The sequence below is a fragment of the Petromyzon marinus genome, chromosome 52 (assembly GCF_048934315.1).
Source record: "Petromyzon marinus isolate PM22_M1 ecotype Great Lakes invasive population chromosome 52, UKy_Petmar_22M1.pri1.0, whole genome shotgun sequence".
Taxonomy (NCBI): Eukaryota; Metazoa; Chordata; class Hyperoartia; order Petromyzontiformes; family Petromyzontidae; genus Petromyzon; species Petromyzon marinus.
Genome location: NC_133718.1, coordinates 3,189,262 through 3,217,130, shown reverse-complemented (window position 1 = coordinate 3,217,130; position 27,869 = coordinate 3,189,262). Strand labels below are relative to the sequence as shown.

Here is a 27,869-nt window from a genome sequence, read left to right as displayed (position 1 = left end):
AGAACCAGTGGCATCTACATCTGTAGAACGTGAAGAACCAGTGGCATCTACATCTGCAGAACGTGAAGAACCAGTGGCATCTACATCTGCAGAACGTGAAGAACCAGTGGCATCTACATCTGCAGAACGTGAAGAACCAGTGGCATCTACATCTGCAGAACGTGAAGAAGCAGTGGCATCTACATCTGCAGAACGTAAAGAAGCAGTGGCATCTACATCTGCAGAACGTGAAGAAGCAGTGGCATCTACATCTGCAGAACGTGAAGAAGCAGTGGCATCTACATCTGCAGAACGCGAAGAAGCAGTGGCATCTACATTTACAGAACATGAAGAACCAGTGGCATCTACATCTACAGAACATGAAGAAGCAGTGGCATCTACATTTACAGAACGTGAAGAACCAGTGGCATCTACATCAGGAGAACATGAAGAACCAGTGGCATCTACATCTACAGAACATGAAGAACCAGTGGCATCTACATCTACAGAACATGAAGAAACAGTGGCATCTACATCTACAGAACATGAAGAAACAGTGGCATCTACATCTACATAATGCGAAGAAGCAGTGGCATCTACATCTACAGAACGTGAAGAACCAGTGGCATCTACATCTACAGCACGTGAAGAACCAGTGGCATCTACATCTACAGAACGTGAAGAACCAGTGGCATCTACATCTGCAGAAGGTGAAGAACCAGTGGCATCTACATCTGCAGAACATGAAGAACCGGTGGCATCTACATCTACAGAACGTGAATAACCAGTGGCATCTACATCTGCATAACATGAAAAACCAGTGGCATCTACATCTGCATAACATGAAGAACCAGTGGCATCTACATCTGCAGAACGTGAAGAACCAGTGGCATCTACATCTGCAGAACGTGAAGAACCAGTGGCATCTACATCTACAGAACATGAAGAACCAGTGGCATCTACATCTGTAGAACGTGAAGAACCAGTGGCATCTACATCTGTAGAACGTGAAGAACCAGTGGCATCTACATCTACATAACATGAAGAACCAGTGGCATCTACATCTATAGAACATGAAGAAACAGTGGCATCTACATCTACAGAACATGAAGAAACAGTGGCATCTACATCTGCAGAACGTGAAGAAGCAGTGGCATCTACATCTGCAGAACGTGAAGAAGCAGTGGCATCTACATCTGCAGAACGCGAAGAAGCAGTGGCATCTACATTTACAGAACATGAAGAACCAGTGGCATCTACATCTACAGAACATGAAGAAGCAGTGGCATCTACATTTACAGAACGTGAAGAACCAGTGGCATCTACATCTACAGAACGTGAAGAACCAGTGGCATCTACATCAGCAGAACGTGAAGAACCAGTGGCATCTACATCTACAGAACATGAAGAACCAGTGGCATCTACATCTGTAGAACGTGAAGAACCAGTGGCATCTACATCTGCAGAACGTGAAGAACCAGTGGCATCTACATCTGCAGAACGTGAAGAACCAGTGGCATCTACATCTGCAGAACGTGAAGAACCAGTGGCATCTACATCTGCAGAACGTGAAGAAGCAGTGGCATCTACATCTGCAGAACGTGAAGAAGCAGTGGCATCTACATCTGCAGAACGTGAAGAAGCAGTGGCATCTACATCTGCAGAACGTGAAGAAGCAGTGGCATCTACATCTGCAGAACGCGAAGAAGCAGTGGCATCTACATTTACAGAACATGAAGAACCAGTGGCATCTACATCTACAGAACATGAAGAAGCAGTGGCATCTACATTTACAGAACGTGAAGAACCAGTGGCATCTACATCAGGAGAACATGAAGAACCAGTGGCATCTACATCTACAGAACATGAAGAACCAGTGGCATCTACATCTACAGAACATGAAGAAACAGTGGCATCTACATCTACAGAACATGAAGAAACAGTGGCATCTACATCTACATAATGCGAAGAAGCAGTGGCATCTACATCTACAGAACGTGAAGAACCAGTGGCATCTACATCTACAGAACGTGAAGAACCAGTGGCATCTACATCTGCAGAAGGTGAAGAACCAGTGGCATCTACATCTGCAGAACATGAAGAACCGGTGGCATCTACATCTACAGAACGTGAATAACCAGTGGCATCTACATCTGCATAACATGAAAAACCAGTGGCATCTACATCTGCATAACATGAAGAACCAGTGGCATCTACATCTGCAGAACGTGAAGAACCAGTGGCATCTACATCTGCAGAACGTGAAGAACCAGTGTCATCTACATCTGCAGAACGTGAAGAAGCAGTGGCATCTACATCTGCATAACATGAAGAACCAGTGGCATCTACATCTGCAGAACGTGAAGAACCAGTGGCATCTACATCAGCAGAACGTAAAGAACCAGTGACATCTACATCTGCAGAACATGAAGAACCAGTGGCATCTACATCAGCAGAACGTGAAGAACCAGTGGCATCTACATCTGCAGAACGTGAAGAAGCAGTGGCATCTACATCTGCAGAACATGAAGAACCAGTGGCATCTACATCTGCAGAACGTGAAGAACCAGTGGCATCTACATCTGCAGAACGTGAAGAACCAGTGGCATCTACATCTGCAGAACATGAAGAACCGGTGGCATCTACATCTACAGAACGTGAATAACCAGTGGCATCTACATCTGCATAACATGAAGAACCAGTGGCATCTACATCTGCAGAACATGAAGAACCAGTGGCATCTACATCTGCAGAACATGAAGAACCAGTGGCATCTCCATCTGCAGAACGTGAAAAACCATTGGCATCTACATCAGCAGAACGTAAAGAACCAGTGACATCTACATCTGCAGAACATGAAGAACCAGTGGCATCTACATCAGCAGAACGTGAAGAAGCAGTGGCATCTACATCTGCAGAACATGAAGAACCAGTGGCATCTACATCTGCAGAATGTGAAGAAGCAGTGGCATCTACATCTTCAGAACATGAAGAACCAGTGGCATCTACATCTGCAGAACGTGAAGAAGCAGTGGCATCTACATCTGCAGAACGTAAAGAACCAGTGGCATCTACATCAGCAGAACGTAAAGAACCAGTGGCATCTACATCTGCAGAACGTTAAGAACCAGTGGCATCTCCATCTGCAGAACGTGAAGAACCATTGGCATCTGCATCTGCAGAACATGAAGAACCAGTGACATCTACATCTGCAGAACGTGAAGAAGCAGTGGCATCTACATCTGCATAACATGAAGAACCAGTGGCATCTACATCTGCAGAACATGAAGAACCAGTGGCATCTACATCTGCAGAACGTGAAGAACCAGTGGCATCTACATCTGCAGAACATGAAGAACCAGTGGCATCTACATCTGCAGAACGTGACGAACCAGTGGCATCTACATCTGCAGAACATGAAGAACCAGTGGCATCTACATCTGCAGAATGTGAAGAACCAGTGGCATCTACATCTGCAGAACGTGAAGAACCAGTGGCATCTACATCTGCAGAACGTGAAGAACCAGTGGCATCTACATTTGCAGAACATGAAGAACCAGTGGCATCTACATCTGCAGAACGTTAAGAACCAGTGGCATCTCCATCTGCAGAACGTGAAGAACCATTGGCATCTACATCTGCAGAACATGAAGAACCAGTGGCCTCTACATCTGCAGAACGTTGAGAACCAGTGGCATCTACATCATGTAAATAACTAGTGGCATCTACATCTTCAGAACATCAAGAACCAGTGGCAACTACATCTGCAGAATGTGAAGAAACATTGGCATCTATATCTGCAGAACATGAAGAACCAGTGGCATCTACATCTACAGAACGTGAAGAACCAGTGGCATCTACACGTCGTACAACATGTTTGGAATCGACAGGAGTAAAGTTGGACTTACGAACAAATTGACTTACGAACAGACCTCTGGTACCTAACTCGTTCGTACGTAGAGGAGTCCCTCTAGATACACATAGAGATACATAGAGATTCTGTTACATGGGTCCAAGTACTTTTTGTTTTAACCAGGGCAGAGCTCACGAGATCAGGGATGGGTCTCATTTCGCAATTGACCTCTGGCGTGATTGTAACATTGACGACAAGAAGACACTGACCATCAGACGTCGCAGATGGTGTGGCGGATGCCATCCTCGCAACAGCCGACGGGGCCTCCTTCTTCATCATCATCATCATCGTCGATGTCGTCGGTGTTGATGGTGTTGATGTGGTTTTGCAGTGGGCAGTGTGCACATGTGTGCGTGTTCATGTGCGTGCATGTGTGTTCATTTGTGTGTGTACGTGTGTGTGTACCTACCGATTTATGTATGAACGTGTGTGCGAACGTGTGTGTGGGGGAGCGGTGGTGTAGCGGTTAGCGCGGTGCTCTACGAACCTGGCGACCGGGGTTCGATTTCCGCTCACGGTCAACACTGGTGACGATTATCTGAACCAGTCCTAGGGCCTTCGCTACGTCGACTCGGCCTCAAATTAGTACTTGTTGCAGTGTGTAAACATCACCACTGGGGAAACAAAGGTGGTCGGACACGGTGCTGGCCACCCACCCCCTCGTGTGCCGCTTCGGCCTTCATAGGTGCTATTCGCTAACAGCACTTGCCCCAACAGTCTGTCAAGGCTATACGGGGGATCTGTGTCTTTGTGTGTCTTTGATAGTGGATGAGAATCAGCTTAAATGGTGAATATCAATCAGAGTAGATGTGCGTTCGCCTCTAGGAATGTTTAAGTTCCTGTGTGTGTTGCGTACGTGTGTAACACTGGACTAGAGCCGACAGATCGGTCGTACAGGTTGTGTCATTCTGTGATTGCTCATCACCCTCGGCACGCATGGAAGGGCAACCACGGATAGCATCAATCACGAGGGGTATTTAACCAGCCCTGGGGCCTCCCCCTTACGTCGACTCAGCCTTAAACGAGTGTGAAGTGTCGCCGGCCTGCAGCAAGGATCGGCATTGGAGGAAGACAAAGGCGACCGGGCGTGAGGTTGACCACACTAAGAGCACCCGCCCCAAATCTCTGGCTCCGTAAGTCGTTTTTTTTGCGTGCACGTCAAACCACCTGTATGGATGTAAGCAATTCCACGCGTGCGCCGATTGATTTTATGAGCGCCTACGTGCATACTACGGGTGTGTGCGTCACCTGGTGTTTGTGTCACCTGGTGTGTGTGTCACCTGGTGTGTGTGTCACCTGGTGTGTGTGTCACCTGGTGTGTGTGTCACCCCACTGGGTGTGTGTCACCTGGTGTGTGTATTATGTTGTTGCTCTATGGGTATGCGCGCGCGGTGGTGTCACCGCTGTCATTTCCCCTGTCGAAGATCCACCGCCTGCACAGGAAACAGGGGGCACCTGCACAGGAAACAGGGGGCACCAGAGGATTCAGTGCGGCACTGCGTCGCTTGCTCATTCACAGCACTGCCACACGCCCACCCGCCCAAAAACACCACCACCACCACCTCCCCCGCCAGCAGTGCCGGATTTTCCTAGCAGCAAAAGTAGCTACTACTACACGTGTAGTAGTAGCTACTACTACTACTACACGTGTAGCTACGGGCCCCGCACTTTCAAGGGCCCCGCGCTAAATGCTTTCAAGCTATCAATTCCGGTTCAGTGATTCTACACTTGCTCTATTACTATAGTACTATACCGCCTTCAACTTTTACGAACGACTGTGTGTTTAAGGTTAGCGATTTGTCGTATTATCTGGCTGTATATGAAATGAAAAAAAATACAATTACTTTACTATGCAAGTTTAACATTTGTGTTTTAATATTTATGTGTTTTATTTATTTAGGGCCCCCTTCATAACATCATGCTACAGGCCCCGCACTCGCTTAATCCGGCACTGCCACGACCGCCTCCCCCGCCGGCGATGTCGCGAGGCAGTGGAGAGCTCCAGATGGAACGCCACCCAGGACGTGCATCTGGGGAGCCGCAGTGACACGTCCACAGTCAGCGGCGACGTCAGTATTTGTGGTGGCGGCGCGGTGGCAAAGTAACACTCGTGCCTGCGCAGCGAGAACAAGGTGCTGGGTTCGATGCCTGACTCAGAGGTTGTACCAAGGCCGTAATTATAATATATTGGGGGGGAACACATCCCCCCCCCCAATATTCAAATATGCTCAAAATGTCCCCCCCAGTATAAAAAATTTTCTATGCTATGTAAATAAAAACAATTTGCTAAACCTTGGCCACAATATCTGGACTTGTCTTCATATACATCAATGCATAGATATCTGTTTATATGATTGTGGTTATGGTTGTACTTTATTAATCCCTAATCTCTGCCATTACATACAATAAAACAAGAAATGTAAAAAAGTAAAAACAGAGCAATACACTATTCGACATTATTGTAAATGTCGTGTTCGACTTTACGCGGGCAACTTCTGTCTTTCTTCAAACACCGCTTTATTTACAACATTCAACATGTCCTCCACACTCCACAGTATCCTGGTCACCACGGCTCGCTCGCCGTGCTCCGCCCGTCTCGCTCACCACCTTTGTCTCCCCACTATCACTTCACTTGCTTCGCACTCAACGACTCCCCGTTCAGCAACTCCGCACACAGCGTCTTCCCACACAGCGACTTCGCACACTCCGCACATAGCGTCTTCAGCTCCGCTATCGCTACGCTCTCTCCACTGCTAACTACTTTGTCTTGCTTCAGCTCCGCTATCGCTACGCTCACTCCACTGCTAACTACTTCGTCTTGCTTCAGCTTCGCTATCGCTACGCTCACTCCACTGCTAACTGCTTCGTCTTGCTTCACACTCTGTTCCAACTCCGTTTCCCACTGTGTCTCCAAACTCTGGTTCTACTCTGTTTCCAACTCCACGTCTTCCTCGTCCAGCCCCCAACTCCAACTCCCCGCTCTCTGTGTGTCTCCCCCAATGTATCCCCATTCTCATTATCGCTAATTAATTGGCCCGCGTGCCTCCGCACGCTTCGCGTCCTCAAACACCTGTCCTTCTCCAGACATCTCGACGCCTCCTCGTCCTTGACAACAGCCACAGCCAATCACCGCCGTTGCTGATCCTCTGGCTTAATTGGCCCAACCGTTACCTCATCATCCCAGCCCTTGCACCTGGCTGTCCTAACACGACCCACACTGTTATCTCCTTCTCCACAGGTTGACCCCAGATAACCCACACTGTCCGTGTGATCATACAATCGCGCAGTTTCCACAACACACCTTCATACTCCACTACATGAATAAAAAACAGTCGCTCCCATGTGTAAGTGAATTTTTTAAATATTTTAGGCAGAAAATTATTTTTCAAATTTAGATATATTTTTTTTGGATTGGGACCCCCAGACACCCTGGAAGATTTGGTCCCCCCCCCCAATGTTGACTCCATGGCTACGGCCTTGGGTTGTACGTTCTCCCCGTGGTCTCCATTGGATCCGTACGAGTCATCCGGTCTCTATTAAAATAAAACCCATTCAGTGCCACTTGGCCATGGATAATTTACGGTCGCTGCAAATTACTCTATTGCGATTGCAGCAGCGGTTCGGATATCACTGCCACTGTGGAGTTACACCACTGGCAGTGACTAGGAATCGAACTTGAGTTGGTATGCAGGAGGTCGTGGGTTTCGATCCCGACGCCTGTATATTGGGAGTTTGCGTGTCTCTCTCTCTCTCCCGTGGTCGCGTGGATTTTTTATCCGGGTACTCCGGTTTCTCCCTCCACATTTAGACACATGCGTTGAGATTATTTAGATGAATTTGTTGCTATAAATGTCCAAATGATAACCCACTTTGTTGAGCTATCATTTGTGGCCAGGTCGCTTTCGAAAAAATAAATTAATACCTAAGTGGGCTTTGTCTGATAGGTTAGGGATGGTTTAGTGTTATATTTGTTTGTGTTTGGGTGATTTGTTGACATCTCTTGTACTTTTTGTATTGTTTGTTTTTGTAACGTCCTTACCCCGTGCCCCTACTGGGCATCTGAAAAAGAGCTGTGTTGCTAATCGGATTCCTCCAGTAAAAAAAAAATCTGATTCTGCTAACCACTGTCCCACCGCTCAACCACGCAGTACACGTACATTGAATGAATACATCACACGCAGTACAAATAAGTAAAACAAAGACCCCCCCGTATAACCTGAAAAGACTGTTGGGGCAAGTGCTGTTAGCGAAAGCCGGCACCCGTACACGAGGGGGTGGGTGGCCAGCACCACGCCCGACCGTCTTTGTCTCCCGAGTGGCGATGTTTACACACCGCACCAGGTACTCATTTGAGGCTGAATCGACCTAGGGGAGGCCCAGCAAGGGTTCAGACAGTCGTCACTGGTGTTGGCCGTGAGCGGGAATCCAAATTGGGACGGCCGCGTTTTGTAGCACAGCGTAGCCCTAACCACTGCGCGAACGCTCCCCACGCAGTATAAGACAAAGGCCCCCCGTATAGCCTTACCATGCTGTGCGGGCAAGTGCTATTAACGAGCACCTATGAAGGCCAGAACGCAGTACACACGCGCACGTGAATGTGCATGCAGACAGATCGCAGCGGAACTCTCCACAGCAGCAGCGGCAGGGCGACTCACGACCTCCTCCCTCCCTGCCGACACCCAGGGCCGTGACCGTCACTGACAGGCGTCGTTCCTCCGGCTGGAACGGGGCCGTCATCACCGTCGTCGTCGTCATCACCGTCGTTGTCGTTTCCACTGCTGCTGCTCATTACTTGTGAACTGCTTTTTGTGTGTTCGTAGTTTGTTCTCCTTCCCCCGCTACCTCCGATTAGCGCGGCTTGGCTACGTACCAGTGCACCGATAGGAGTTCAACATACGCACGCACAAATGAGTACCTGGTGCGGCGTGTAAGTAAACGTCGCCACCGGGGAAGACAAAGGCGGTCGGGCGTGCTGCTGGCCGCCCACCACCTCCTGCGCCGTGCCGGCCTTCATAGGTGCTGCTTGCGAACATCACCTGCCCCGAAAGTCTGCTCATAGCCTATACGGGGGACCTTTGCTGTGTGGCCTTCAAAGAAACAATATGATAGGCAGCGACGTTTCGGGCAGTGGTCCTGCTTCACAGCCCCGATTGTGGCATGGCCGCTGGTCGCAGTCGTTCTCGGTTCGGGTCGAGCGGCCGCCCCGATTAACACTGCGGTGCGCGCAGTGTGAACCGTGCGAACGCGGCGCGCCGGCGGCTGCACAGGGGGGACGTTCAAGATCCTGCGACGTCATACGCAAGACGGAGGCCCTGTTACCGTCCCGGCGTTAACGCCCCAAAAAGCATTTTAACGCGTAGGCTTGCGCCACCAATATCATCCATAGTAGAGGTTTTTGGGTTAGATCGCGTCAATATACAAATGTGTCGTTAAAACCCGCCACCACCCGACACAGCCAGCTAGTAAGGGTTGTCACGTAAACAGAACGTGGCCAATTCGTCACTTGTACAGCACTGCACGGGTTGTGTGTTGGAGAGCCAAGCCACAACATTTACAATCTGAGTACGACGTTTCGACAGTTATTACAACTAGCTGCATCATGAAGCTTTTTGTTTTGTCTTCGGTGGAGGCGAAGTTACCTGCGGGAGTAGCAGCGGCGGAGTTCAACGTACCCACCACGTGCATACACCGCTGGCTGTTGCTGCTGCTGCTGCCACACAGCGGCAGCGTTCAAACAGCCAGCGACTTTAAAGAGGCACTCCCAAGGCCACCACACCTCCTGAAGAGGCCCGAAACCTATCGCCCCCCGTGGCTACTTTCGAGTGACACTCCGCTCGGCTCCGCGCGTTACAAAATCGCCACGTGGTGAAGGAATACCGCAGAAGGCTTCAAACGCCAGGACCCACCGTCAAGACCCCAGCTGTTCCAAAACGATCATCATCATCGTTGTCGCGTGAGTTCCGAATGTGTTTTCACAGGTACCGCGTGTTCTACGAATGTCCCCTTGCCCTATAAACAAACGGTGCAGGTGGAGCTCGACAAGGCTCTGTGCGGGGTGGGGGTGGGACATTCAGTGGGGCCGAATGGATCGTCGTGCGGACTACGCAAATAGAACGCGACAAGGTCCGTTCAGTCGCCCGATAAATGGGTCGGGAGATTTGCTGTTGCTGCTGCTGCTGCGGCGTTTGGCAGTGGTGCTTAAGCGCGGTTACTGATCAAACAAACGCGCAAAAAATTATTTCAACGCATTCGTCAAAAAGCACTGTGGCCTTAAAATAAAAAACAAAATATTTATTTAGGCGACGTTTTGGGCAACGGCCCTTGTAATATGACGGGCTGTTGTCCAAATTAGTCGCCTGTTAAAGCACCAGTACTGTTTATATAGGGGTTTTTATTCTTAGAAGGTCTCAGGGTGCGTGTGTGTGGGGGGGGAGTGGAGTTAGATGCGTGATTTAATTTATATTTTCAGGAACGTCGAGGTCCATGGGTCGGCAACCAAAAAATAACAAGAAGAGAAATTACATGCGAATTCGGTAAAACAAAAACAACAACAAAAAAAACCTCAATATGTCAAGAGCCGCAATTAGCCACTGTGTGGTGAATACGAAACGGTTTTGGGTCCTCAATAAATAAATGTCGCGATGCAAATATTCCCGAGAGCCACACGCGGGTTCCGGAGCCGGCAAAGGTGGCCCACCACTTTGTCTGGGTGCAAGTAACGGCAAGTTCAAGGTGAGCGTGGTGAAGTCTGGTCAACTAATCCCCACGGACGCACGTGGTGTGGGGAGGCCCTCGTCCATCATTGGATTGACAAAACAAGAGATAGCACACCTACAAGGTCAAAAGGTCAAGGTCGTTGCTGACGATGCCGCCACGTCAAAAGCATTATTCATAACTTCCTTTTTTTGCTAGATCATTTGGCTGCTGTGAAGTTGACTGCTGACCTTCCAGCGTCTGCTCTTGCAGTCTGATCATCATCATCATGATCACCACCATCATCATCACCACCACCATCGTCACCACCATCATCATCACCCCCATCATCACCATCATCATTACCACCATCATCATGACCACCACCATCATCGTCACCACCATCATCATCACCACCATCGTCACCACCATCATCATCACCCCCATCGTCACCACCATCATCATCACCCCCATCACCACCATCATCATGACCACCACCACCATCGGCCATTCCAATACCAGTATCGGTCACCTGCTCCTATTCCTGATCACCTCATTCCTGATCACCTGCTCCTATTCCTGATCACCTCCTCCTATTACTGATCACCTCCTCCTATTCCTGATCACCTCCTCCTATTCCCGATCACCTCCTCCTATTCCTGATCACCTGCTCCTATTCCTGATCACCTCCTCCTATTCCTGATCACCTGCTCCTATTCCTGATCACCTCCTCATATTCCTGATCACCTCCTCCTATTCCTGATCACCTGCTCCTATTCCTGATCACCTCCTATTCCCGATCACCTCCTCCTATTCCCCATCACATCCTCCTATTCCTGATCACCTCCTCCTATTCCTGATCACCTCATAATATTCCTGATCACCTGCTCCTATTCCTGATCACCTCCTATTCCTGATCACCTGCTCCTATTCCTGATCACCTCCTCATATTCCTGATCACCTCCTCATATTCCTGATCACCTCCTATTCCTGATCACCTCCTCCTATTCCTGATCACCTGCTCCTATTCCTGATCACCTCCTATTCCCGATCACCTCCTCCTATTCCCCATCACATCCTCTTGTTCCTGATCACCTCCTCCTATTCCTGATCACCTCATAATATTCCTGATCACCTCCTATTCCTGATCACCTCCTCCTATTCCCCATCACATCCTATTTCTTATCACATCCTATTCCTAATCTTATCTTATTCCCGATCACCTCCTCCTATTCCCGATCACCTCATCCTATTCCCGATCACCTCATCCTATTCCCGATCACCTCCTCCTATTCCCGATCACCTCATCCTATTCCAGATCACCTCATCCTATTCAAGATCACCTCATCCTATTCCCGATCACCTCATCCTATTCCCGATCACCCCCTCCTATTCCCGATCACCTCTTATTCCTGATCACCTCCTCCTACTCCCTATCACATCCTCCGATTCCTGATTACCTAGGTATTCCTGATCACCTCCTCCTATTACTGATCACTACCTCCTTTTCTCGATCACATCCTATTTCTTATCACATCCTATTCCTCATCTTATCTTATTCCCGATCACCTCATCCTATTCCCGATCACCTCATCCTATTCCCGATCACATCCTCTTATTCCCGATCACATCCTCCTATTCCTGATCACCTCCTCCTATTCCTGATCACCTCCTCCTATTCCCGATCACCTCCTCCTATTCCTGATCACCTCCTCTTATTCCCGATCACCTCCTCCTATTCCCGATCACCTCCTCCTATTCCCGATCACATCCACAACGCCTGCTAGGAAACCTTCAATTGCGAACCTCCACAAGCCGCCCGCGTCGCTCGCGAACGCGCCCGCAGAATCCAGCGCTGCCGTGCGGGGGCATGGGGGACCACTTGACCATACTTCACCGCGCCGGGGAGCTAAGACGCGGCACGGCACCGCCCCAGCGGACGTCTCCCGCACTGGCCCCCGCGCTGATCACCGAGACTCCGCGCACCGTGAAGCACTGACGGCCACGCGCCCCGAAACACTTTGTCCGGGCTCAAGAAAAACCCCGCGTTAGCTGCCGAGATCCGGGCGCATCGCGGGGGGGGGGGGGGAGGCGAGCGGGAATGCATTCAAGGGCGGTTTTGCGGACATGGCCACGCGCACGCGACGCAGTCCCCTGTTTGACAAACCCGCGGGCCTCCCCTAGGTGAACTCAGATGAAAATTGAGCTCACGGTGCGTCCGACTCCGCACATTTCCGAAGCGGCGAAGATGGTTGGAAGTGGGCGCGTTCACGCAGCGCCATCGCTGGCCCGCGAGCTTCCCCGACGGTTGTGTCTGGTGTGCGCCCACGGCCCCGTCCTGTCGGCCCGCTGCTGGATGGGCCAAACCGCCGATAGCCAGCGTGGTGAAGTATGGCTCATAACGGCGCTTGACCCGAGGATCGAGTCGCACGCCCGGCCACTGGGTGGCCTCGCCGAGCCGTCGTTCCACCCGCTCGAAAACTGCGACACCCAATCCGCGACAACATGCCATGCAGCTCCACGGGCTAATGTTTATGTATTAATGGGGTAATGCGTAGCGTGTGTACGTTACGCAACGCGTGAACGCGTTGATGCCTTAAATAATTAAACGACGTTGCCACCTCTGCATCAATTCCCTGTCCCGGGGATCGAACTCGCGGATTGGAACCCCGGGTGGCCGATGACGTCATCGCAGTTGCACCCTGAGCATCGCCGTCATTGCTGGTCATCGTGATTGTCCGGTGTCTATCCACCGCTGGATGAACGCCTCCCCACGCCGTCTCGCTCCATCGGACGCGTTTTTTTTTCCCTCTCTTTGGCTGCCGTTCCGTAACCAGTCTCGCCACACGAACCATCGTCACGTGCAAGAGATGCGGCCTACCCGAGCCCAATTGCTTTGCTCAGTGTGCCAACCCGATGTCTCTTGAGTTGTGCTCGTTCCCCGATCCCTCGTTCTTGTGTTCAGGCAGTGAACAAGTCAAGGCCGGCATATAACGTTCCAGTTTAAGAAGGTCCCGCAATTTAGATGATTGGCACGTTTAATTTGTGTTCCTTTGGCAGTTGTTAGGTCAAACTGAAATGCCGTACCGAATTGAGAGAGAGAGACAGAGAAAAAAAAGTCCAACTCAAATTAGAACAGCAATAGATGTGGTCTGTTTTGTATCGAAGACGCGATGCAGCTATCATCAGTGGGTGATTAAGCACAGACCGCAGTCCAATTGCGGTCACCAGTCTCAAACCACGAGCCGCTTAGAAACACCGCTGCCAACTGAGATCACTCTATGGGCGCTTTGTGAGCCATTGACACTCCATGTGAGTCTGTGAGTCTCTTTGCGAATCTATGGGTCTCTGTGTGAGTCTATGGGTCTCTGTGTGAGTCTATGGGTCTCTGTGTGAGTCTATGGGTTTCTGTGTGAGTCTATGGGTCTCTGTGTGAGTCTATGGGTCTCTGTGCGAGTCTATGGGTCTCTGTGCGAGTCTATGGGTCTCTGTGCGAGTCTATGGGTCTCTGTGCGAGTCTATGGGTCTCTGTGCGAGTCTATGGGTCTCTGTGCGAGTCTATGGGTCTCTGTGCGAGTCTATGGGTCTCTGTGCGAGTCTATGGGTCTCTGTGCGAGTCTATGGGTCTCTGTGCGAGTCTATGGGTCTCTGTGCGAGTCTATGGGTCTCTGTGCGAGTTTATGGGTCTCTGTGCGAGTCTATGGGTCTCTGTGCGAGCCTATGGGTCTCTGTGCGAGTCTATGGGTCTCTGTGCGAGTCTATGGGTCTCTGTGCGAGTCTATGGGTCTCTGTGCGAGTCTATGGGTCTCTGTGCGAGTCTATGGGTCTCTGTGCGAGTATATGGGTCGCTGTGTGAGTCTATGGGTCTCTGTGTGAGTCTATGGGACTCTGTGCGAGTCTATGGGTCTCTGTGTGAGTCTATGGGTCTCTGTGTGAATCTACGGGTCTCTGTGTGAGTCTATGGGTCTCTGTGTGAGTCTATGGGTCTCTTTGCGAGTCTATGGGTCTCTGCGTGAGTCTATGATTCGCCACGCGAGCCTCTGTCTCAAACCCGTGGATCGCACAGTGACGCCTCTGGCCACGTTGATCGTTCGCCGGCAGGGTGTATGATATTCACCACGAGGCTACTGCTGAAGCCGTCCATTGGCTTCAGTTTCACTCACCAACCTCGACACGACCACACACACACACGTGACTGATCAACTCGTCACATTACGAAGGATGATCAAAGCTGTTCAGAACGGAACAGATTTTTGGTCTGAACACTGTGGGTACGAGACCCGCCCTCCCCCCCCCACACGGCCATCATAGGGGGTGGGCGGGAGAGGAGGTGTCTCATTCTGATTTAAGAATATATTCTTTTTTTACATTGTGGAAAATATCGCGGTCTGTAGTGGTTGCAGGGGTCAGGTTGGATACATGTCTTATCTCATCCGAAAGTGCCCCATCATTTCACTCGCGTTGTCAATTTGGGATTTCTGTTTCGTCAGCGTCTTTAAAACTAAACTTAGCATTTTAGCAGGTAAGGCCCACTGAGCTATATAGTTATTTTTTTTTTATCAGATCGCGAGCTGGCCACAAATGATAGCCCAACGAAGTGTCTGCTTACGTGGACATTTATAGCAGCCAAATACTCTAAAACGCACGTGGATTCTAAATGTGGAGAGGGGAAAAAACCGAAGGACCCGATAAAAAAAATCCACGCGACCACGGGGCAGAGAGACGCAAACTCCAAATATACAGCAGGATCGAACCCACGTCCCTCCTGCACACCAGGCGAGGTAGTTAACGTCTCCTAGCCACCACGGCGTCTTTGATTCCCGACCGAGGTCAACGTCAGTGGTGAGTGCCATCTGAGCCGCACTGGCCGGCCTGGTGAGGTCAAACGACCCACCATAGACATCCAACATTGGAAAAGGGCCATGACACAGTTTGCTAACGGTGTATCTCAAATATGCATCTACAATTACACGATTACAGCCTTGTTTTCACCAGTACACCGACACGCATAGAATTATACTCTCGTTACTATCGCGTTTTACGCATATAGTAAGACTCGCGCTTATAACAAATACGGATCGTGGCCGATTATTTGCCCAGAAAAGCCTCACCGAGTCTCAAGACTCGTGATCAGGTCGGGTCCAGCTACGTTGGGAATATTTGGCCAACTGGATTGATGAGAGAGAGTTGTGGCTTCAACAACGTGGCAGGAGACCGGAGAAACCCCGGAGAAAACCCTAAATGGGAACGAGGGGGTGGTGACAATCCAGCACCACCTGGCCACGTACAGCAGCCTCCACGCATACGACACCTGGCAAGCCACCGCACATTCATATTAAGGACTAACCAGGTTTAAAAACAAAAAAATATAACAACACCTGCTTAGCTTCTGCGATCTGCCGAGATCGCACGGCAATTGTCGGCGATTCCCCGAAGTCGACACGGAACGTCGGGAACAGAAACGCCGCTCCGAACGTTCGGTGCATCAACTTGGGCGGCGATTCACTGGGGGCGGCGGCGGCAGCGGCGGTAGCTGCGGCGTCGCCCGTTCCGAATCAAGGCGATTCATTGCCGCGCGCGAGCACCCCAATCACACGCCACAAATTATTGTCCGGCTGTCTTAAATAACGCGCGTTGGGCGAGTTCTGTGCGTTCGGCGAGCTCTCGTTAAAGGGGCACCGCGAACTCGCGCCACGTTGCATTCTCGCCCAGCCGGGCACGCAGAGGCGCAGCCGCCCAGATGCCCGGGATGAAGCGTCCGCTGTTCGCGCCGGGCGCTGTGTGCGAGCGGCTATCGAGGTCGGCACAGCTCCCCCCCGACCCCACCCCCCTTTCCCTCTACTGATATTTGCCCATCGCTCTCGGTATGTATTTAAGGCCGAGTTGACCTAGGGGTGGCCCGGGAACACGCAATGTTCGGATCGCACGATAGCCCGCGCCACTGATGTCGTTCACCGCGTCTTGGAAATCGAACCCGGGTAGCCAATATTATAAAACTGCCGCATGTAAGAGTACCGCATAGCATTGCATCGCTCCCTCACTCGACCCTACAATTGTACAAAGTGCTGCCGTGATCGAGCACCGATTCCGAAAAATCCAGCTCCGCCCGCTAGCCGATGAGAAGATAGAACCAGCAGCCGCGACCGGCCGTCTTTGTCTCCCCAAGAACACGACCGGGCTGCCAGCGGGGCACGCATGACCACACTCCAAGTTTAACTCGTACCCTGCCCACCTGGAAGTCTGCACGCCAGCTGTGAGCCCCCACTCTCCGTGATCAGCACCAGCAGAGCCCTTGCTGCTGCTGCTGTTGCTGATGATGATGACGACGATTGTGTCTTGCCCTTGCTCGCGTCGTTCCCTGACTGGTTCTTGTGGCTCCTGTGCGGCTGCCGGTGCTGTGCTCACAGTGCTGCCGTTGTGATATGCTGGTGCCGGCTGATGATGGTTACTTGCTGTGCAATTCTGCTGATGATGACGGCGGCGGCGGTGGTGGTGGTGGTGATGTGACACTTCAATTCTGCTGCCGCTGTCACTGATAACGATGGTGGCGGTGACCGGCTGTTCAATAACACTGCTGCTGATGATGATGGTTCTGGTTGGTCGAAATTCCTGCCCCTGGCATCTCTTACTCGTGGCAATAATTCTGGCTGTTGCCGATGCGTACAGCTGGTGGCTTACCTGCGACGGTGTGAACTGCTGGTCTTTCAATTGCCAGGCTGCTGCAGGTTGGAACGATGTTGCCCAAGTCTCGCTGCTCTTAAGTCAGAGGGTAATTGTTGCCGCTGTTGCTGTTGCAGACGATAACGCTGTTTGCTGGCTTGCGATTGCTGCTGCTATTTAGGTGTTGCTGCTGATGAATTATGCTTCCACTGCTGCTGCTGTTATTACTAATGATGCTTGTGATGATGATTAATGCTGCTGCTGATGAATGTCGCTATTGTTGAGCGTTGATGACTTGCTGCTACCGGTCGTGCGCTGTTTATGAATTTAATGTAATTGTTTGCTGCTGATGATTTAAGCTACTGCTTCTGCTGCCTACTGCTGCTGATGATTTAAGCTTCTGCTGCGAGTGCTGGTGGTGGTGCCCAGACCTCCCTCTGCACAGCTCCTTCTCGTCACCACTGGTCCCTTCTTACGTGAACGCACACAGCACTCATGAGGATGGGAGCTTAGGGAGAGGTGAGAGCGGCGGAGAGAGGGGGAGAGGGAGGGAGGGTGGGTGGGTGGGAGATTGGGAAATAGGGGGGAGGAGGGAAGGAGGGAGGATGGAGGAGAGGTGAAGAGAGGGGGAGGGAAATTGAGAGAGGGAGGGATTGAGACGGATGAAGACATGGAGAGGTGGGAGAGAGAAAGGGAGGGAGCCGATGAGAGGGATGGCGAGAGGGAGGGATGGAGTGATTGAGAGAAGGGGATAGAGGAGGACGAGATGGGGGGCGGGGGGAGCTGCGGGCGACAGGTTTCTATTTAAAGACGAAATATAAAAAAACCCTACACACACACAGACACACACAGACACGCACGCAATACGAGTTAAATAAAGAATTAAAGAGCGCACTGCGCAGAGCTGCGTGCTCAGTGCAGATCAGAATTCTCGTGTTGAAAAAAACATCAGCGACAGCTTTGGTGAGCCTCGTTCACCGGAAGACATCGCCCTTGCGAACCAGAAGACAATATCCACGTTGTTAGATATAGACATGATATATATATAGATGTGCTTTCTATATATAGATCATTATCACACAGCACGGGGAAGGCCCTGAAGCATCAGCGGAGTGGTAAAGGGGCTGCACGTGCATGCACGTGCACGTAAATGAACGTATGTGCACGTGCGTTAATTTATGTTCACGCGATAACAGCCGGAATCTGCGCGTGGGAAGGCTGCTTCTGCTGCTGCTGCAGGCTGCAGGCTGGAGTGGATTGGGCAAACAGCCCTGAGCGTTGCAGCGAGCCTAACCCTGCTGACGAGACGCTGCGTGTCAAAAACAGGGGCAGAGTTGAGTCCGTACGTGGTGGATTCAACGCGGCTCAGATTAGGGGGCCGTGCGGCTGATGGGTTGCGTCAGAACTACTTGGGTGATGTTGTGTGTTCTCGCGGAGGGACGGGGACGTGATGGAGAGATCGTCGATCTGGACCTACGCAGCAGCGTGGCTCTCTCCTCTGCGGGTTTTTTGGTTGTTCCGCGATGTCGTTCGTTGTTCGGCGTGATGTGTCCGACGTTTCGCCCCACGTGCTGGGGAGCTTTTTCAGGAATTTAACCGGGTATATGTTTCTGAACTGTTCAGCCGGTTTCCCGATTTTTTTTTTCTCTCTCTCTCTCTCTTCAGGCAATGAATAAATCACTTCCTGGAGAAGCTCCCGGCACGTGCAAGCGGAACGTCGGACATCGTGCCGAATTCCGCGCGCGGGGTAATGACCGAATGCCATACTGGACAGCAGCACAGCACCACATCCGTCGCAGACACACGCGGCAAGCCAGTGCGTTGAGACGTCAGGAATCCCGGGGATAGTCTGGCCACCGCCATAGGACTGTCGAATTTCCACCACTGGCGCAAGTCCGTTTGAGACGGGGGGGGGGGGGGAGTGGCACGTGGCGAGTGTTGTGCCACATGCACGGCCGCGTTTTGTCAATCCACTGCTGGATGAAGGCCTCACTGCGGCGGTCACGAGGGTTGTTCCGACCATACTTCACCACGCTGGTCAGTGCGGGTCGGCGAAGGCTGTGTGATACCACAATGCTCACGTGGTAGTCTCGGGCTGTGTTCATTATAATGGGGGAGAACAATTTAATGATACCCTTAGAAAATGCAAATGAAACGGCAGCGGACCTTTCGAGCAAACGATGGCACCTTGGGTCATCGTGACCTACAATTATGCTGCACGGTTAAACAAAACAGGTAAATAGTTTATTTTGCCAATGTTTTAAAAATGATGCATCATGACCACAGATGCTAGATGCAGACGGTGCCGTGGTTGTAACAGTTGGAGTTTCAATCCAGATGTTGCCGGTTCGATTCCATCTCCCGGTGCGGTAGCTGAAACAGCGGGGGAAAGAGTTTCTCAATCACCCCCCCCCACGCCGCCTCCATACCCAGCAGTAGACGTGGGGTCACCACAGCCAATCACGCGCTATCGGCAGGTCGTGTGTGGTAAGGGTAAAGTGTGGGTACTCCCACCTCTTACAAGAAGTAGGGCGAACGTGGAAGGGGAATCGTTGGGCGACGTGCCCTCTTAAGAGGCGCTCTCTGCAACGTTATCTCCCGGTTGAGATTATTTTTTGCCAGGGATGGCGTGTGCAGTAAATTGCAGGGCTGCGCATTTTTGTAACGTTCATTGGCCGTTATGAGACACGCTGAGGGAGATGCACGCGTTTAGCACGGCGCGTTCTGAAATTCCCAAATAAAAAAATGCAAGCTCTGTAAATATTCTTGATATTGACGGGTACTTTGGATTGACATGTCAAAGTCAGTGGTTCTGGGTTCCTCCTTTGCTGCTTCTCTTATTAGGGCGCCGCAGTGACGAGATGTTAACTACCTCGCCTGGTATACAGGAGGTCGTGGGTTCGATCCTGACCCTGACGCCTGCTGTATATTTGGAGTTGGCATGTTCTCCCCGTGGACTCGTGGATTTTTCTCTGCGTTCTCCGGGTTTCCCCTCCACATTTAGGATCAACATCTATAATTTCCACGCCATAAGCCACTTCGTTGGCCTATCATTTGTGGCCAGGTCACTTCTGAAAAATACTTTTATATCTCAGTGGGTCCTACCTGGTACAATAAAAAAAACTAATTTTATTTGGTCGACTATTCCACGTTAACCAGATGTCTTGGAAGAGAGAATCCGTAGGGAGGCAAAAGTTTTTAGTATATCGGTGACAGTTTGGACACCGAAGGAGGGTGGCAGTTTCCGAAATTAACTAAAACACCGAAGCGAGATGCAGCACGCATAATAACTCAGTTAATTTAAGCCCCCCCCCAACCCCCCGGCACCCCCCCCCCCCGTGTATGACGAGAACATCGGTGGATGATGTTGAGCCATCATCCACCGTATTTCAAAAGCGAACTCGCGCAGGCAAAAATGGGCACTCGCGTAGCAAAGGATGAACCCCACACACCGTACTATCTGATGAACGGCACGGGATACGTGGCAGCGGTGGTAGTAATAATACATATGTAATTTTACACCTCCGTTCCGTGATTGTGATGGTAATGTCGGTGCTGACGTATTTTGTCTATTTAAGCAGATAATTGTATGCAGGAAACGGGGAGGGTGGCCACTAGAGGGATACGCTCGACAATGTACACATACAAAAAAAGCAGCAAGTCATTAACATGTGGGCTTATATTAGTGCGAGACGAGGCCAGGTTGACAACACCAAAAATATTATCAAAGGACAGAATAGATGAAAGCCATTTGAGGGTTGGAACGGACGGAATCAAATGACGTGGCTTGTACCACGTGGGGGGGCCGCATCTCCAAATGCGTCCCGCGGTGGGTTAGCTGCGAGCAGACGGATCGATGTCGGGATGGGTCGATGTCCCTTTCTTTAACCAGGTGGGATCTCGCCGAGACTCACAACGCCTTTGGTGGAGCCCCTTTATTTTGGCACGTTGAGATGACCGCCCGTCATCGAGGTCCTGTATTTACGTGGGCGAGCGCATGATGCGAGTGGCGCCGTCGAGATTTCGTCCCACGAATCTCGACGGTGAATTGTCACGGTTAAAAAAGGGCAAAATGCTACAAGGGTAAAATAAATAAAAAATAGTGCGTCTAGTAGATTTGTAGTTTTCGTGACTGCAGGGATCCACTCTTTGGTTCTTTCGGTAAAGTCACGTAGGTATAAAATATTTTAAAAATATAAAATAAATTGAATCACGTTTCGATTGCAACATAAGCAATCGTCACAGAACTATAGCAAACAAAATGTCTTGCTGTAGTTCTCACACCTGATGATGATTGCTTATGTTGCAATCGAAACGTCGTGATTCAATTTATTTTATATATATTGTACATATTATACCTACGTGACTTTACCGAAAGAACCAACGAGTATAGTGCCTCCAGTGTCAGCAGTAAACCCATTACACATACGAGTTGAAACACATTGATTCCGACACAAATTAATGCGCGTCCGTGAACTTACGAATCAATATTAATTGATGAATGTATGTATGTATGCAGGGTCGTCCCTGGGTGTGGAAGGGGTGCGGGGTCCACTCGACGCCTCCAAACTAAACCGGAAGTACCCCATCTGACACCGTAATGTCAAAGCGCGGGGCCCCCCCAAAGTAAGGGGCCCGGGGCGGTCACCTCCCATTCGCCGTACCCTCCGAATTTACGTATCGTTAAACCTCGACTGAACAATGGAACGGTTGGTGCACTGTGCTCGGACCCGAATTTCCATTCCGGGCCACTGCAAACATCAGTGTCGAGTGAAATCCACCTAACGGAAAATAGCCATTGCGATTAAATATGGTCAAACAACCCCCCAATGAGCGACGGGTTATGGGAGAGGGACTGCATACAACATCCAGCACTGGATTGGACGCAAACAAATTTTAGCCGCGTTTTGTAAATTGCTTTCAGGTATAGTGAGTGGCCGGTTACACAAACCAAAGTGGAAATGTTCCATTGGCTATCCGAGCTGCCTTGTGACAAAAAACAAAACGATCTTCTCTCTTTGGAGATTCACGACTTGATAGATGAAAAAAAAAACGGTCAAAAGCGCATTTGCCTCGGAGATTCGCCCCGCTGATTGTTCTGTTGATGCCTCTCCTTCCCCAATTTTATTCTGTGCCATCGGCGTCGCATTACGAGACGAGAGGCGTCCGTTCGGGAACGCTTTGCTATCGGCAAAAACAGCGAGTCCCCGAATCACCATCTCAAATCCACATTTTCGAATGACTATACAGTGAAACCTTGGATTGCGAGCATAATTCGTTCCGGAAACGTGTTTGTAATCCAACGCACTCGTGTATCAAAGCACTCGTATATCAGTTGTGATCACGTGACGCTCTGCAGACATAAGCGTACACGTACACTACTCGTATTGCAAGACCCTCGCTCGTTTATCAAATTAATATTTATTTTAAAATTTTGCTCGTCTTGCAAAAACACTCGCATACCAAGTTACTCGCAATCCAAGGTTTTACTGTATTTTTTGTATCCACCCACCAGGGGACGCACTTTCCCACGACTCCCCTCTTTTTGACAAACATTCGTAGCGTGGCTATCAATGTTTCAATTCCCAGTGCCAAATTTATCCAAATGACGGTGTAAATACCGTATAATTACAAAAAAACTATTGCTGTTGTGTGTAGTCGCCTGGTGACCCAGCTACCAACTTCAACTTTAAACTCAACGCGTTTGTCAAAAACGCATTACTGTCGAACGAGTGGTATTATTTGTGCTCGGGCAGCACTGCCCAACGCAGTATCGTTAAATATTTGGTTTCATCATCAGTGGTTACACGCGATAACCCGACTTAACCACGGGTAGTTTAAATGTGGATAGTCCAGTGCTAGATATTAGTCAATACTGCTCCTCGAGCTGCAATGAAGAGGAGCCATTGCCCAAAACATCGGACAACTGTACATTTTTTTCTGTTGAGACTGTGAATAATAGCGACTCTTTGGCGTGTTTTATTTATGTATTTAAAAGTTAAAACAAAAGCTGCAAACTAAAACACACTCCTTGCAAGGAGATTCACACCCGAGATCTTTCGTGCCAACGAGGCAAGCCACTTAAATGTTTATTCAGGGTCTTTGTGCACGTTAGACAAAATCACTTTAATTGCGATAACCAATAAAGCGAATGCAGTAAACATCACCACACCGTTAAATCATGTTGCACCACGAATCAGTGGCAGGACAGCACAATGTCGCATATCCGACTCGCTCGCCGAGGAATGTAAAAAGGTCGTATCCGTGAACATCGCAGTCGGCGCAAGCGATTCATTGGTCAGGGCGGATATGCGACAGTTGGATAGGCGACACTACCATGCAAATGTACTTATTTGATAACCATCCCGCGTAATATTCCAAAATATATTAGTATGTACCACCATCACCGAGTTACCGTCACCACCAACATACTCATGGCAGGCACAGCAAAGTAACGTTCCAATGTTAATAGGGTTTCCACATGTTTTCTGGCAACAAAACAGGTGTTAAGATACATATTCTTGGTTGTTTAGGTAAAGTCACGTAGAAGGGAAACAATGAATACAAATATAAAACCAAAAAAATTATCACGTTTCGACTGCAACACAAGCAATCATCATCAGCTGTGAAAACCACAGCAAGAAAATGTATATTTTTATTATTTTATTGTTTCCCTTCTACGTGACTTTACCGAAAGAAACAAGAATATGAATCCCTGCAGTCACGAAAGCTTTAAATCAAGGTGTTAATTTGTTAAAACACCAAACTGAAACATTTTACAAGGAATCATGTCTGAATTAACCACAATGCTTGTGGTCAGAATGAAAACAAAAAACATACTCCGTTTGTATTCTGACCACAAGCATTCTGGTTAATGCAGACATGATTCCTTGTAAAAGGTTTCAGTTTGGTGTTTTAACATCTTAACACCTATATTCTTAGTTATTTCGGTAAAGTCACGTAGAAGGGAAACAATAAAATAATAATATAAAACAATAAAATTCTCACGACGTTTCGACTACAACACAAGCAATCATCATCAGGTGTGAAAACCACAACAATAATTATTTTTCAAAATTTTCTTGTGATTTCACGCCTGATGATGATTGCTTGTGTTGCAGTCGAAACGTCGTGAGAATTTCATTTTTTATATTTTAAAATTTTGTTTCCCTTCTACGTGACTTTGCCGAAAGAACCAAGAATATGAATCCCTGCAGTCACGAAAGCTTTAAATCAAAAAGAGGTGATCCTCATACTCGCGTGACCTTGCAAGAGTTAACTGGTTTAAGGCTATATGACTGCCCATGAAAAGTGGTGTCAGTGCCACGTTTTAGTTAAGTGTGTTGGATCAACACTGTTGTCGAGGAAATGGTGCTAGAATGATCGAAGCTGTAAGATTATAAGTCAGGAAGATATCATTCACTGGAACCAGTGGATTAATGATGTTAAAGGGTCGAAGTTAGAATTCGAGACTAGTTCAACTCAACTCCACCATCACTGCTAGCCATATAACAACTCAGTCCCCATTACCTAACAGCAATTTGTTTTACCAGGGTCCCACATTAACGGAATTAGAAGCGTGGGACACAGGAAACCTGATAATTGCAAACATGTAACACAATGATCAGCTCTTATGCACGTGCATAACGTAAAAAAACAATCCCATTCCACTGCCGCGTCAAATGCGCCTGGATTGCTCGCGTCATTCCGTTACCGCGGAAGTGACCCGTATTCACCATGCCTCTCTACCCGGTTTCTCTCATCAACAGCCACACACGAAGCCGGTCTAAAGCGGGGAGGGGGGTGGAATGTAGATTGGACTGGCTGTACTGCCTCGATAGTGTACCACCTGCCATTGGTCAAACAAATAAACAACAAAACAATGCAAGCGAATTCAGTGACCGCCATTGACAGTGCCGTACAATCACAAATGACCGACGCGAAGCTCACCGCCTTCATTATTCACACTGCCCTGTGACAAAACATCATTTAGCAGGCCACCGAGCTTTCGGGAAATGCACAATTAAGACGATTTTTTTTTATTCTGCAAACCAAGCCAGCGTGGCAAGCACAGCACGTGATCGAAGGCCGCTGCTGCCCCGTGGCACGACTGCACATCAAAAGAGCCGGCGGCGAACCGTTGCTTGTCCTCTGGAGGGTGTACAGATAAGGGTGCAGCGCTGCAATTTCCTGCCCATGCCACTGCAGGCAGAAGAGCCTCTGCGACATGGAGCTCTGGAGAAGCCATCGTAGCGGGTAGCTTGGCCTCCCCTTCCATGCTGGCAAGCGACATTTTTTTACGTTGCATAATGAACGGGACACAGCGGATCCATTCATTTGTCCTGTCGATCGTCTACGGAGTGGCGAACCCATTTTATACTGCTGGCTGAACAGAGGCGGTTGGGGGGTTGCGTTTAAGAAACTTGTCCCCCGTTGTTTCATGCTTTGATTGCGGCCACGGGAACATCTAATGGGGCGACCCCTGCAGGTTGCAAGTCCAGTGCGCCGACCGTCACCCTGCCCGCGGCAGCGTCCATGAGGGTGCGAAGGGCAGTGCAATCTATTACGATCTATCGTGGAGGAGGCTCGTGAAGGACGCTGCTCCTGGTCATTTGGAGGCAGTCGCCCTCCAACAACAACGGAGGGCAGAGGAGCGGGAGCGCCGGGTGGCTAAAATGGCACAGTTGGGGGACACAGGTGGTGCATCTGCCAGTCGTCATCTCAGTCAGCCAACCCACAGTACCTGGGTCTATCCCGTGACCTCCTGCCAGCGAGCCTTCGACACTTCACGTGGCCTCAAAGTGCACCTGGCCTGGCACAGGCGCCGTGGTGACGTCACCATCACTTAGTGACGAATCGTGGGTGTTGGTAATCTATCAGAGAAGGCAGCTGCAGTACGGTGACAGCTGCATGAGTCATGGCAACATTCACCCATGGATGGAACAGCTGCCCCATTCATTATGCGACATTTACCAACAATGCACTGCCATAGGTTACAGAATTGTTGCAAGTCTTTAAAGCTTATTTATTATAGCTCAGAAGAAGGTCTTCTGTCTACTACGATACGGTCAACTGCCGATTCTGTGGTAAAGTAGCGGTGACTCAGATAAAACAGAAGTGAAGATGATGCAATACATTCGTGAGTTAGGTAACAATTGTGTAAATATAACGCGTAGGCTTTATCATGATTCATAATTCTGGCCAGAACTGCCTGGTGATGCTAGACATGACTGTCTGTGAAACCTGCGCACCCAATTGTTAAATCTTGTGAGATTTCTCTCCAACACCACTTGGAGGTGCTGCCAAAGCATAAATAAGTTGGCACGTTTGGTCACGCGGCGTCTTTATTAATTGGCTGCGTTGGGTGGAGGAGGGTTCACGACGCACATTTCACTCACGCAGTGATCCAACCCAAAAATCAACTGTAAATCTTAAAAAGGACGTTGAGGATCGTTTTCCTAGAACACGTAATCGGTTGTATAGCTTATTGAAGTCATCGTCTTACTTGGCCGGCCCCGTTTACGATCGCGTGAGCACCGAGTCACCAACCCTCGACGAGTTAGGAGCAACGAGCAAAATGAACCTCGCCCCCTCGATTACTCCGCCACCGGGATAACCTGCACAAAAGCTGGCGCACGGACAATCGACAGTTCTTCTTCTTTCGTACGGCTGCTGATGTAGACGCGGAGCAACAACAACCACGGTTTCACACCGAGGTGGTCAAGCCAGATAATCGGCGTCAGGAGCAGCGGAGGGTATCGCCGTGACGTCTCCTTCGTAGTTGTGGATCCGGAGTCGCGTCGTTGTACATTGTAACGGGTCGGTTAACTCGACTGTGCGTGCGTGTTGTTTCCCGTTATGGCGGTGTTAACGATGGCCTTTCATCGCCACGCGTCAACCGCAACCCGGTGACAAAAAGGCGACGAGATGAGCCCGTGGCCTCTTGCCGGTACAGGCAACGGTGACGTCGTCGCGGCAGCTGGGCGACTCACGCATCGGCCCCGGCGTCCACCGCCTCGTAAACCTCGAAGTGGAAACGGAATCCCTCGTTCTCGTGAATTCCCTCGGGCACGCCAGGAAACCTGCACACGTGCGCGGAAACCATCACCCCCACACGGGGTGAAGAGCAGGACGGACGCGGCGCGGACAAACATCCCCAACGCTCACCGCGGCCCGCGTTCGAGGTTGCGCCGCATGTCGTTCGGCAAGAAGAAGAAGAAGCGGCTCCCGGCACGTGGAGCTATCGTGATTGTCGTCAGCAATCTAACGATCAGGCACGGAATGATTTATCCCCAAGGCAGGGACCGGAGAGACTCCAGCACAGACGTAACAACAGAGGATTCTGCTGCTGTGCTTCCCTGTCCTGCCGGCCACACAAACCCCCCATTTATAGCAACCCGTTACACGCAGGGTGGTCGTCCTTCCGAGCATTGAGCAGGCCCAAGCCTGCTTAACTTAGCTCCCACAGATCTGATGAGATCAGGCGCACTCCGGGTGATTAGGTGACGGGGCCGCAGAAAAATAAGCGAACGGAAAATAAATAAAACGCGGGCAAAACGTGTTTGCCCCCGTTTTGTCTCAGCGAGCGCCTATTTTGACGGCACCACAACACAAGCCGTCGATT

The 27,869-nt window shown here is 50.0% G+C and overlaps 2 protein-coding genes and 1 long non-coding RNA gene across 10 annotated transcripts in view; 1 reads left to right on the top strand and 2 right to left on the bottom strand.

Annotated features, from left to right (window-relative positions):
* The window catches only part of LOC116953536 (ankyrin repeat domain-containing protein 34C-like), a 31,678-nt gene extending 13,884 nt beyond the window's left edge, over nucleotides 1-17,794 (bottom strand). Inside the window, exons 1-3 of one of the 4 annotated variants that reach the window (XM_076075127.1) lie at nucleotides 16,818-17,794; nucleotides 5,221-5,347; nucleotides 4,102-5,172 (exon numbers count right to left, since the gene is read on the bottom strand). In XM_076075127.1, the coding sequence (XP_075931242.1) occupies nucleotides 4,102-4,180 (79 nt within the window). In that variant the 5' untranslated portion in view covers nucleotides 4,181-5,172; nucleotides 5,221-5,347; nucleotides 16,818-17,794. Of the gene's footprint in view, nucleotides 1-4,101; nucleotides 5,348-12,796; nucleotides 14,822-16,808 lie in introns of those variants that run through there. The other 3 variants (XM_076075125.1, XM_032973824.2, XM_076075126.1) reach the window with 3 other exon arrangements.
* Nucleotides 17,795-18,114: 320 nt separating this feature from the next.
* Nucleotides 18,115-23,613, top strand: LOC116953574 (uncharacterized). 2 transcript variants are annotated; one of them, XR_004404603.2, is made up of 3 exons: nucleotides 18,115-18,360; nucleotides 18,911-18,992; nucleotides 21,765-23,613. It is a non-coding gene; the product is annotated as an uncharacterized LOC116953574 (long non-coding RNA). The 2 variants fall into 2 exon arrangements; XR_004404602.2 differs by having other exon boundaries at nucleotides 18,121-18,208.
* The window catches only part of DHFR (dihydrofolate reductase), a 61,238-nt gene continuing 56,671 nt past the window's right edge, over nucleotides 23,303-27,869 (bottom strand). For all 4 annotated transcript variants that reach the window (XM_032973879.2, XM_032973877.2, XM_032973884.2 and 1 more), the window contains exon 7: nucleotides 23,303-27,327. In XM_032973879.2, coding sequence (XP_032829770.1) covers nucleotides 27,234-27,327 — 94 coding nt within the window. In that variant the 3' untranslated portion in view covers nucleotides 23,303-27,233. The remainder of the gene's footprint in view (nucleotides 27,328-27,869) is intronic.